The following is a 12,332-nucleotide window of genomic DNA, read 5'->3' as shown; positions in this document are numbered from 1 at the left end:
TCTAGATGACCTTTTGGCCGTTGCCCATATTTTTATATTTGCTTTCATTTCATTGCCCCTTTGTTTTTTAAATTTCAAGATTGTTTTTGTTGCATTTCCTCCGGCCTTCCCCTTCTAAATATATTTACTTACTGAAATGTTACACTGTTTGCCCACAGAAAAAAAATACAATTTAATTGGAAGTTTCTTCCTTCTGTGCCCTAACCAGAAGTTAGCCTTGGTGGGAATATGGCAGTTGACAAGGGTTCAGAACAGATATTTGCTCAGGTTGTAATCTGATGATTAAGAGTAATCATTCTTTTGCACTCATTTTTTTTTTTTTTAAATTCTAAACATGGCCATACGGAATATAGCAGTTTGAAATTTAGAAGAAAGGGAAGTTGCTGATAAGTTCAGGAGCATGTAATGATTTCTTACTAGTGTCCCCTGTATGCCAGAGTAGACGTTTTGAAGGTGTGTCCTTTTCTGAAGAGCTTTCTGGGCTTTGCTAAGGCTACTGGTGTGAATACCAGATTTCAGAAAGATGGTACTCAGCTGCTCTGGGGAGAAATTGCATACGCAACCCACTGACATGTAAACTCCTTTTACCCGCTCCCTCTGCAATATCCACATAATAGTATTCATGAACACAAGTAATTTTAGGAAAAATTATGAGCTTGGCAAGAAGACAGCACAGCTTGATTCCCCTTTTGGTAATTCTACCAGTCCCTGGTATTTTTATAATGTGAAAACTTCCTGTCGAACTTAAATAATTGGACATCTGCCAGTTAAACCCCATCATAAATTTACTGATGTTAATTTGCTCTACTATTTTATTTGAGGTAGGTGTCCCCCTTGTAAAATAGAGCAAAGATATTCTGACCTTTTAAATAATGGGGTATTCTGGAAGTGATCCTATGCAGCTCCTAAAGCCAACTCTAGGTAGCCAAAAAGTCAACTCTGCAGGGGAGAGGCAGACCCCTGTCTCCTCATTAACTTCCTTCTGGCATAAAGCAGGCAAATATCCTCTCATTGGCTTTCGTCAGGCATCCATGTCTTTCAGCTCTTACACTCTATGATTTCAGAATGCACAAAGCAACTTGCAATTACTTGTCAAATGAGCGATACTCTTAATGACTCTTCTGGGTTCTGAAGAGAGATTTTGATTGTTGTGGGGAAAAGGAGGAAAAACATTATTGTCATTACTTGTTTGATGTTCTACTTTTCTTTTTCTTTTTCTTTTTTTTTTAACAACTCTGTGAGAGCAGGTATGGTGTCTCTCCTATTGATTCTTCTCTCCCAAGTGCACAGTATAGAGGCTGGTACAAATAAAATCATTAAATAGTTGCTGTTGAAAGAAACTTCATAAACAATGAGCATCTTTACTCTGGTTTTAAAAACTGAACAATATGGGAATAGGAGAATGTATTTCAGGTTGGAGAAAATAAAAGTATTTGGGTAGGGACTATAAGATATGTTTGGGAGCTGGGGAATATAAACTGGTGCATAGAGCAAAGGGTAGAGAGGATGGAAGATGAGAGATGGCAGGACAGTTAATCTGAGGCCAAAATGTGGAGGACCCTAATGTCAAATTTTGAAGTTTTGTCCTGAATTGGGGCATTGGAGCCTGCAGAGGAATTAAGCCCGACCGAGAGATCAGAGCGGGGAACTGGGGGTGGGGGTTGAAGGAAAATGGAAGAGGACTGAATGCACAGAACCAGCTCAGCTGTTACCATGAGATGGTGAGAAGAGCACCAACGGAGGCAACGCTGTCTTCTAGGGATGTGAGCCTATCCTTCTGATTGACTGTTTAGTAGGCTTTCTTAGAAGGAACAGAATATTTTAAATTGGGGCCACATTCCCTTCTTACTGCAGGAACATTCTGGATGAAATGTTCCATGACCTCCCACCAGCCTTTGTTTAATTGCAAATTCAATGTAGCAGCTGGGATCCCTCAAAAATTCTTTGTGTAAAGCCCCTTGCTTAACAGAACTGCCTACCAGGGCCAAGAGAACCCTCGTCTCCAGTGCTTTCCCCAAGACCCACACCTGAAATCACAGTAGTTTAGGAATTGCATACCTCCCGGACTCTGAGACTTAGAAAAAGCCTATTGGCTTTGAGAAATTTGGTGCCTAAAGGTGTTTGTGAAATGAGAGCATTTTAGAATTGAAGGAAACCAGAACAGCATTTTACTTTAACTTTTTACCTATTTACTGGTGAATTTTCTCTCTCATGTCTTTAATTGATTTTTTTCTTTCATTGAAACTTAGCTGAACTTTTTGGGTCCCTATTTCTTAGGGTTTGGGTTTTTTTTTTAAGTCAAGCTTGGCATTAAGGAGATTAAAAAGAAAATTGGCTCACGCGGTACATTTTCCACTATTTCCGACCCAGGATTCTGTAACGGCTGTGTTGGCTCTTGCTGAAACTGGTCTGGGTGAAGAGATGAAAAAAGCTGGACTCAAGCCACTCTAAGATTAAAAATATAATTGAGAGCAAGTTTATGACAAGAGCCTAGTTGCTTTATTCAAATATGTTTTGCACATCCCTTGAAGATTATTTTAGCTCACTTGGCATATTCCATATGAAAGAACAATGTAAGGGTATGTTCAGGTCAGAGACGCAAAACATCCTCTGAGAAATTTTAGGGAGAGGTCAGACTAAGAACAAACATCCAAGTCTGATTATAATTAGATCCTAAGCAATTAAAAAGTAACTCCATACTCTTATTCCTAAGTGACTTTATGGGATGTATAAGCTAGAATCTAGTCTACATAAAGCTAAATTGGAGAGTCTAAATCTAACAGCTTAAAAAAGTACTGTCCAATCATTCACAGTGATTAGATAACCCAATTAGTGGCTTTGGAGATGGATAACCATTATGCTAAGTGAAATAAGCCAGTCAGAGAAAGACAAGTAACACATGATCTCTCTCACGTGGAATCTAATGAACAAAATAAACTAACAAACATAGATACAGAGAAAAGATTTACAGCTCTCAGAGGGGAAGGTGTGGGAGTGCTGGGTGAAAAAGGAGAAGAGAGTAAACAAACAAAAGAGCAAACAAACAAAAACCAAAACTCATAGACACGGACAACAGTATGGTGATTACCAGAAGGAAAGGGGGGTGAGGGGAGGAAGAAGAGGGTAAAAGGGGAACAAATAGTGATGGAAGGAGACTTGACTCCAGGTGGGGAACACACAATGCAGTATAGTTGTGATGTATTATAGAACTGTACACTTGAAACTTTTATGATTTTATTAACCAATGTCACCTTACTATATTCAATAAATTTTTTAAAAATGTAAATGAATTTCCTATCTGCAGCCAAGATGTCCTGGTTTTGCAGCTTAGGCTTCTTTGGTAGAAGACTTCGGTAAGGAAGGACAGGACCCACCTTTAGGTAAACAAGGGGATTTTTTCATTACCAAGCAACTGCAGTTTCTGAGCTATCACACCTCTACTCTTCAATTGCTGATAATGACTCTGTAAACTATAGTTTTTAACCAATTCTCAAGGTAGAGCTTATCTTCTCCTTTAAAGCACTCTGTCCCTGAAATATAATTTCTACTTTTTCCTTTCAAGGCACCTCATTCTATAGCTACTCCTTTAGTCAGTTTTCTAAATCCTCTGCAAGGAATATAAACCTCCCTTATCCCCAGTCCAATCATATTCCAAATGTTGAACATGGACATATAGTTTCTTATGACAGTAGGTGCAGGATTTTGTTTTGAGAGAAAGGATTATGCATGTATAGCGTGAAAACTGTGCTGTTTGTTTCTTTCAAAGACATCTAAACAAGGCAGTAGGAACCTCCAGATATGGGCACCAGCTGTACAATGGGGTGTTTGGTTTTGATATCGAGACAGAACTATAATTATCAAAGCACATCTGGAGAACCCAGGAAACCTAACATTCAGGGTTTGGAATCTGACCTTAATTGAAAAAAAGTGTATTTCTTTGAATATTTTGGCCTGGTTTAAAGTGATTTTGTTTAAGCAATTTCATTCATCCTTTTATATTGTTTATAGGTATAAAGAAGCCAGTGTTACTACTTAAGTCAAGAGAATTAATTGAGTGATGTGCCTACAGTGTAGAATATTCGACTTTTTAACTTAGGAAACTTTGTCTCAAGTCTTTGTGTCTTTCTTTCTGAATAAATTAATGGGCTATTGAATGATATATAGGCATTTTCTTAAAAAAAACACATATAAAACAAGGAAAACAAGGAAACTTTCAAATTCCATAGCGGTTCACCACAAGGAGAACAATAATCTTTTATAAGAATCTTTTCTTTAATACTGAGGAGCAGAGCAAATAAACAGATGTAAATCCCTGTAATGTATTATATCATTTGTTATACACATAATTGAGGGCCCAGAACATAGACTACATTGAACCAGGCATCATAAAGAGTACAAAGGAAATTGTCACTGTGATTGAGGAAACAAAACACACATGAAAAGTTATGTGCCAAGCAAGATTGTGCAATGAACAATACCAGGGTTCAGATTAGATAAAGTTGGAGTGGTCAGGGAAGACGATGAAAAAGGGAACCTTTGAGCAAGACTATGATAAGTAGGTTGGATTTCAAGATGCCAAGAAGACATTGAGGCTAATGTAAGTAGCAGGCATAACATAAAAGCACAAGGAGGCAGAAATGCACAAAGTGGGCTTGAGAGCAAGTATATATTAGCCTTGCAGAGTAGTTGGCTCCTGTTGGGAAAGGTGAGCGGTAATGTCATAAAGGTGAGCCACTGAAGGATTTTGCACTTGGGAATCATAACATGGTGGTAGTGGGGTTTTACGGAGAAAGATGGATGATGGTGTGCAAGTGGGTTTGGAAAAGAGAGACATTGGTAAGAAGGAGATAAGGTAAGAAGTTATCCTATAATCAAGGCTTTAGATGCCAGGACTCCAAAAAGATGATGACAATGAGTTGTTGCTAGTAGCAGTATGAAGGGAGATTGTAAACCTGATTAGATGGGGGCAATCAGGAAAGTGAAACCTACATGATGAGGAGATTTAAACCATCAATATCCAACAAATGAGACTGTCAGGAGTGGTTTTAGCCATTTTGTAATCCATAGTTTTATCTCCCCTTTCATCACCTCAGAATGGGTAACACCTAGTTCCATCACAGCCATCGTCTGTCCTTCAGAATTATCTCCTTCATGAGAACACAGCACGTTCTCACACAGCTACTGCTCAGGCACAAAACAATGAAAACCCAGATAAGAGTCCATCTCTAGCTGTTACTGAGCAAGAGTAAGGAGTCAGGAGGTCTGGGCTGCAGTTCTGACTTCACAGGGTATTTGTTCTGGTGGCTGAGGTTGGATAGACCTCAAGTAGATCAGTCTTTCCCAAAGTATGTTGTGTGTATTTATCCTCGAAGATGCTCTGAGAGAAAAAGATTCCACAATTTTACGTGTTTGCAAGCATTAAAAACTCTATTTCTGTCTTGGAGATTTCAGAACTTATTGGCATAGCAAAAGCTTCCCTTTTTAGCAAGCAGCACTGATACGTCCCTCAGAACTAAGGACCTACTAAGGAAAGATTAAAGAAACTAGGCATACTTTTAAAGTGGCTCACTGAAAAATAATTTTTAGTAGTAAGATATTAAGAATGATCTAAACCAAGACAGCAAACCAAGGAATCTGAGGCAAAGGAAGAAAATAAAAATGGAAAAATATAATTGGATAATTAGAAGTAAGTGCTGGTCAGGCAAGACTACCGTGAGATACAGGAACTTGGCTGTGAGGAGAGTTGTCAATACAGGCAATTTACAACATGAGTTCAGCACAGGTCTGCCTATGCCAAGAATGACCATCAGTGGACCCTTTCCTCCCCTTAGTATTGTGGTCCTCTAACCCTCCTGAGTAAAAAGATAGCTGTATCCATGTTGTTACTTAGAGATAAAATTTGAGATTTTGAACAGGTGTTCACATTCTCCTTAGAAACTCTACCTCCAGGAAAAATAAAGGAAGATCAAAGGCCCCTTTCTAGATCCACTGACAGCCTCCAGGTGAAGCTGAGTTTCTAGAGTAAGTCAGAAATCAAAATTCCTTTGACTGTGGCCAGAGTGAAACCTGCTCCCTGAGTTCTTGAAACATATTGAAAGCCTGAAGGAATACATTTTCTTAGAAAGAAAATGCACACAGAATAAGTGTTCCAGCCACTGGGAGAAGATTATTTTTAAGCAAGCAGGAAACTATAAACTATCTCAGAGTTATGAAGATCTTTACATACATTTTCCAAAGCATTCCTATATCTGTTCACTCATTTGATCACTATTTTACAGATGACAGCAGCAGCCACCGCCCCAGATGCATTGAGCTAGTGTGTTATTTACATTGTTTCAATTAATCCTCATAGCAATTCTGTAAGAAGCACACTACAATTTCCATTGTATAGAGCCCACTTGATAGAGCAGAAAACAATGGCATAGCCTGGGTTTGAACTCAGGTCTAGACACTACACTCTCATCTCCGACTTGTCAGAACCAATTAAAGGCCCATCTGTGACTATTACCTTAGAATTCCTTCCATTCCTGACCCTGCTCACCTAGTTTAGTACTTTCTCCATAGTACCATGTTGTCTCAGGCTGCCTAAACCCTACATAAGCTAGTAATATTTAGCCACTCACATCTATAGTCTGAGTCAGATGTGGGCTATCGACAACCTCTGGGCTACATCTGACTTGCCCCTGGTATTTCTATGGCCCATGAACTAATAATGTTTTTCACCTTCTCACATAGATGAAGAAAATCAAAGCATGATATGTGAAAAATATGTGAAATTTAAATTTTGGTGTCTGTAAATAAAGTTTAATTGCCACACAACCATGCTAATTCATTTACATTCTGTTTGGGGCAGCTTGCCTACAACTATGGCTGATCTGGGTAGCTGCAGCAGAGGCTAAAGTATTTATTATCTGACTCTTTATAGAAAAAAAAATTCATTGACCTCTGGTCAAAATTTGGAAGGACACATTTTTTTTTTTATAAGAAGGAAGGAAAGGAGTGAGAAGACTTTCATTGTGCACGACAGGCAGAGGAGCTATAAACAAGCTCACGTTCAGATCCCAGCTGTGCCATCCAAGAGTGGCAGAGGTGACTGTGCTCAAGTTACTGAACTTTCCTGTTCTTCAGTTTGCCTTATTTGAAAAATGGAGGAATGATACCAAACTTGCAGTCCTCTTGTAACATTTTAATGAACTAATGTGTGTAAAGTAACAAACAGTAGGGGCCCCCCATAGATGAATCTGTTGATGGTGCTTCTGCGTGCTTTTGTGTTGATATCAGCGTGTGCAGGTTTTTGGGAATTAGAAATCTTTAGCAATACCTGGCAGGTGCATAAAATGAGGCTGCTAGGTGGATGGAATATGATAGGATAAAAATGTACATGGTAAATTTAGGAGTGGTTTCCCCCACTGAACCTGACAATGAAGCTTTGACACGTTGATGTATTAAGCAGTTGCAGTCCAGGAAGCCCAGCTATTCTATTCACCTATACCTGGGAGTGTATGTGAATTATAAATACTTAGTTGAACAAGTCACTTCATCTTCCTTTTACCAATGTTCCAGATAACCCTGATCCAATCTTTTTAAGGAAACAAAAATAATTGCTCTTTCATTCTAACACAATGTCTGAAATCCAGTTCACTTGGCATTTTATCTGCTCTTCAGTGATTAACAAACTGATCTGAAAAATATCCCCCCATATAATTTTCTTCTTTGTGTGTGTCTATCTGCCAAAGCAACATTTATCTTCTTTTCCTCAATACATCTTGTCAAGAAGATTGCAAAGCTGAACTCTAGAATGGTTCAACTCACGGTCTACTAATGAATGTGCAGAGAAAAGAATCTTCTCAAGATTAGCTATCTAGGAGAATTACTTTAGTCCTAAAATGTTTCAAACAACCATACTCATTCCTCAGGTGAGGGAAAATGCCAATGATAGACAAACACTTTCTTCCCTTTCATATTTTAGCAACTTTGGACACTGTTATGTATCCCTAAGTAAGGGGTTGACTGTGGGTTAGCCTTTGTCAAGAGTGTGAAATTCATTCCTGGTATTCTGTTTGACACCCTCTTTTACAATCTCTTTTCCCAGTTGCAAAGTGCTCTTGGCCAGAGATATGTGTTAGTCACTTACATCTTAGGATGAAGTTTTAAAAAATCTTACCCCTATTCTTTTCACACTAACTTATATACACATACTCCCTGAGGTTTGGGGTTTGGGGATGAATTTTATTCTTTTCCTTCCTTCCTCCCTCTTGTCCTTCCTATTTTCTATGCAGAATTAAATTTATTTTCCTCTTATAGAAAGATATCAGGAAGCAGTCTAGTGTAGGAGGGAGTTTTGGACAGAGGAGCATCACCCTCAAATTAAACCTTGTTAGAGGCTCTCTGCTTTAGTAACTGGTTGACAGTACTTGAACAACATGGAAGAATTGGAAGAAATGAAGAAGAGGTAGGATGGGTAGAAATGGGTGCATGTATGTGTGTATGAGGTGTGGTATGTTTATTTACTGTTCACAACCATCCAGCCAAGCAGGTTGGATGAAAACCACTTTAGAAGTGAGGACCCTGAGGCTCAGAGGGGGTTAGTACTTGCTCAGAGTCACTTAGAGGCAAGTGACTTGTTCAAGGAGCTCAAGTACATGGGCCATCTCCTACGTTTATGATGACCTAGTAAACCAGACTGACTTTCCCATAATTAGGAATAACTGTCTCATCTGAAGCAGTGTAGCCAAAGCCCAGAGTGGACCAGTTACTTTCCCTGCTGCTGCAGCTGCCTTTGGATAGGACTGAGGACTTGGGTTGTCAAGGGGAAAAGTAGCAACCAGGACCAACCAAGTCTGTGGCCATTTGTCTCTGTGGGAAACTGAAATGCAGCACCAGCCTGTGTGAATGTAGATATGATAATCTGTGAGCTAAAAAGATGACCACCTTCTGCAGTAAAGAAAGAGCAGTTCATAGCTTTACGGGGGGACCAAGTTTGAAATGACCTTCCAGAATAACAGCTTTGTTTAAAGTTCTTGGACTAAAAACACTGAGAATATCTACTGTCTCTGAGCCACAACTTGCCAGTTCTCAAGGAAAGCAGTACTTTTGCTCTAATGCAGTTAGACATGGGATTTTGAAGGGGAAAACTCCCCCATAGATTGTGAGTCTAGTTTTCTAGTTTTGTGAGAGTTTGGGCAACTCTCTTCACTCTCCAGACCCTAGACATCTCATTTGCAAAATAAAGAGATGGAGTGAAATGTTGAAGTTCTTGTCCAACTCTGTCTACTTCCTTTAAAACAGTTCAGTAAAAATCTGAAGTTGAGATTCGTGTATCCCCACCTGTCTGGAAGATTATCCTGTCTTTCTCTTTCCCTCTCCACCTCTCTTTCTCTCTTCTTTCTCTCGTTCTTCACACCCCTTCCTCTATCTTGTCCACCCTTCCTTCTCCCCTGGAAGCAGAATCTCAGTTCAGGAATTACTAGCTGGTGCCTCCAAAGCAACAATGACCCTTGCATTCCTGAATTCAGTGTTCTCAGGGAACTCACATTGTAGATACTACTTAAAGTATCTACAATCGAAGCTGTCTTTCTGCCTCCAATTCTAGGTCTTCTAAGTTTCTGCTTTTTCTTAGTTTTACTTTTCTGGTTCCATCAAAGAGAGTATGGGACCCAGGAGCGAATGTGTTGAAAAGACATTCAGGTTTCCGTACTGCCCTTCCCTAACAAACACTGTGACCGACTCCCACTAAAATCCTGGGAGAGATGAAGGGCATGGGTGTAGAGCTGCGGGAGTTTGTTTTATTCAAGCCTTAGGTCAGAGCAGAAATATTTCAGCTCAACAATTATCAGCCTAATATGAAAATAATACTAGCATGCAGCATGCAAATGCCTGCCACACAGTTCCCGCGGCCTCTGATACTCACAGTTCAACTGCATTCCGGGGAAGGTCGGAGGGAATCTCTGTCACCTCACTCCCTTGGCAGAGGAAAACCTTGTTAGAGCAGTGACAGATCCGATGATGACATCCTGAGCCCAAGCTCAGGAATGCCAGCAAGGAGACCAGGAGCAAGGACATGCTTATTTATCTACCCTCCTGCTTTCTTCCTACATTTGCAGATTTCAGAGGCTCCACACAGCGGTCTTATGAGATCTGCCTCTAGGGAACTGGTGGAGTCACATGACCCAAAGGATGCTTTTTTTTTTTTTTTTTGGTCACTCCAGAAGAATAGCAAAAGTCCTTTATGGGGCCCCAGTAATTTCTAGGGGCAAAATAAGCTACTCCTTTATTCTTTGTGACTGGGTTTCTTATACTCTGACCCAGGAAGACAGCAAGTAGAACCTTGATGCATGTCTGGAATAGGTTATATTATTTCACTATAGAAGTGCCCCTGCTATTCATCATTCTCTTCTCAACAGAGCGACATGATTGACTTTCTCTGCCACAATCTACAATGTGAAACATCACTAAGAGTGTCACTCAGTGAAAGGCAGAGACTTGTTTCCAGTCTTGGCATCAATGTCTTCCTCCAGCCCACTTGAAATAACAGTATGGGTTGTGGTCATTGATCCTCTTTCTTGCTGTAATTAATAACCCAAAATGGTGCCTCTCAGAAGACTGGCAGGTGGGTTACATGCCCCAGGCCAATCGATCTCAGTGGGTGGGACATATTTCTGGGGGGATTATCCCCAGAGGTAACTGACTGATCTGAAGGACCTAAGGAATGGATTGTTTTCAGTGGAGATTGCTGGCAGTCTAGCCCCTATTACACATCCTTTCTGATGTTTTCCAGATAGGAAACTTGCCCTTACCTTTTGGAAGCTGGCACAAATGAATTTAGTCTATGCTTTTAATTTAGCTTTAAATGCTCCCTGTGGGTGACAATGCTGGCTCTTTTGTTGGTATTCCCAATCTCCTTGATGGTGAGGGATCTGAGGAACGTTCAGCAACACTTTTGGTAGAGTACACTCCTACTTTGAACTCCAGAATATATGAAGATTGAAAGGCAGAATATTCTCTAACAGCCTGCCCATAATTTGTTACTTGCTAAAATTAATTTCAACATTATCTTTAGGTAGTTAACTGTATAAAATTGAATTATGTGACACTGCCACTCCCCTCCCCTATCTCAGCTGGGAATGAAGACATGTAATCAATTGATTAAATTATCACTAAGGGAAAAACAAGAGCAAGTAATTTTTAAGGTGAAGTTGTTGCCTAGCTTCTTCTAGGAGCAACTGATTCATTTTAACTCCAGGATTTGAAGCTCAGGACAGTATCTATCTGGACTCTTTATTGTTACAAATTTGGCTAACTCCAGTTACATTGCATTCAACAATCAGTTCATGGAAACATAGTCTTTCCAATGTGTAAGAGTTTAATTCAATCAACTGTCTAATGCATAAATTTGCATTAAAACATTCACACTTATTTAAAGGGCTTTACTTACTTATGCTTGACTAACTCCAGTAACAAAAAATAAGTCCTTACCAGTTGAACCTCCCACTGATATCCCTGCCCCACAAATCCTCACTTAGATTTCAGAGAGCTCCAATAATAACTAAGTTAATCCTTGTATAATGAGCAGAAATCTTTTTAAAACTGATGTTTTGATTTTTAAAACTATGTCATTCACAACTTATGGATATCATGTCACAAATGTAAATTATTAAGCAAAATAATAAAACAATTGTAGGCTGAAGAAATAGTCCATAACCAATGTCATTAGTTGCTCCTCCTTTAACCTACTTGTTCTTATGACGAGAAGCAACCGTTAATCTGAATTTGTCCTTATTGTCCCTTTGTTTTATGAAATTAACTTTATCACCACATTATGGTATCCCCAAACAATATGTATATTGCTTAATTTTGCTTGGCTTGGGGTTTTATGGAAACTGTATCACTTGTTCAGGAGTCTCTTGCTACTTTTTCTTTACAATAACTGGACATTTTTAAGAATCACCCATGTTACTGTGCGTAGCTATCGTTTATTAGTCTTTTACTATGGTGTAATATTCTATTGTATAAATATACTATACTTTGTTTTCATTCTCCTGTGATCTTTCTTTATTCCAAGGTTATAGAAATATTCTCCTACTTTTTCTAAAAGTTTTATGGTTTTGCTTTGCACATTGAAGTCTTTAATCTGTTTGGTATTGATATATTTTGTGTGGTGTGGATCAGTTTTATCCAATAGCATCATAGTTTTTATCCACATGGCTAAACAATTGTCCCAGAACTATTTATCGAACATATCCTCTTTTCTCCTTTCATCGATAAAACTAATTTTTCTTGTAACTATTTCGCTTCGGTTTGTGTTCAGGCTCTTTTATAGTCCATTGCACTTT

The 12,332-nt window shown here is 39.1% G+C and overlaps 1 protein-coding gene across 1 annotated transcript in view; it reads right to left on the bottom strand.

Moving 5' to 3' along the window:
- The window catches only part of FSHR (follicle stimulating hormone receptor), a 161,269-nt gene extending 151,207 nt beyond the window's left edge, over positions 1-10,062 (bottom strand). The window contains exon 1 of the mRNA XM_054575398.1: positions 9,911-10,062. Coding sequence (XP_054431373.1) covers positions 9,911-10,062 — 152 coding nt within the window. The remainder of the gene's footprint in view (positions 1-9,910) is intronic.
- Positions 10,063-12,332: the final 2,270 nt, after the last annotated feature.

The sequence above is a fragment of the Pteronotus mesoamericanus genome, unplaced genomic scaffold (genome assembly GCF_021234165.1).
Source record: "Pteronotus mesoamericanus isolate MK-2021 breed Mesoamerican mustached bat unplaced genomic scaffold, CSHL_Meso_final contig_291, whole genome shotgun sequence".
In the NCBI taxonomy this organism is placed as follows: domain Eukaryota; kingdom Metazoa; phylum Chordata; class Mammalia; order Chiroptera; family Mormoopidae; genus Pteronotus; species Pteronotus mesoamericanus.
The sequence above is the reverse complement of the archived record's forward strand: the minus strand, read 5'-3'. Positions and strand labels throughout refer to the sequence as shown.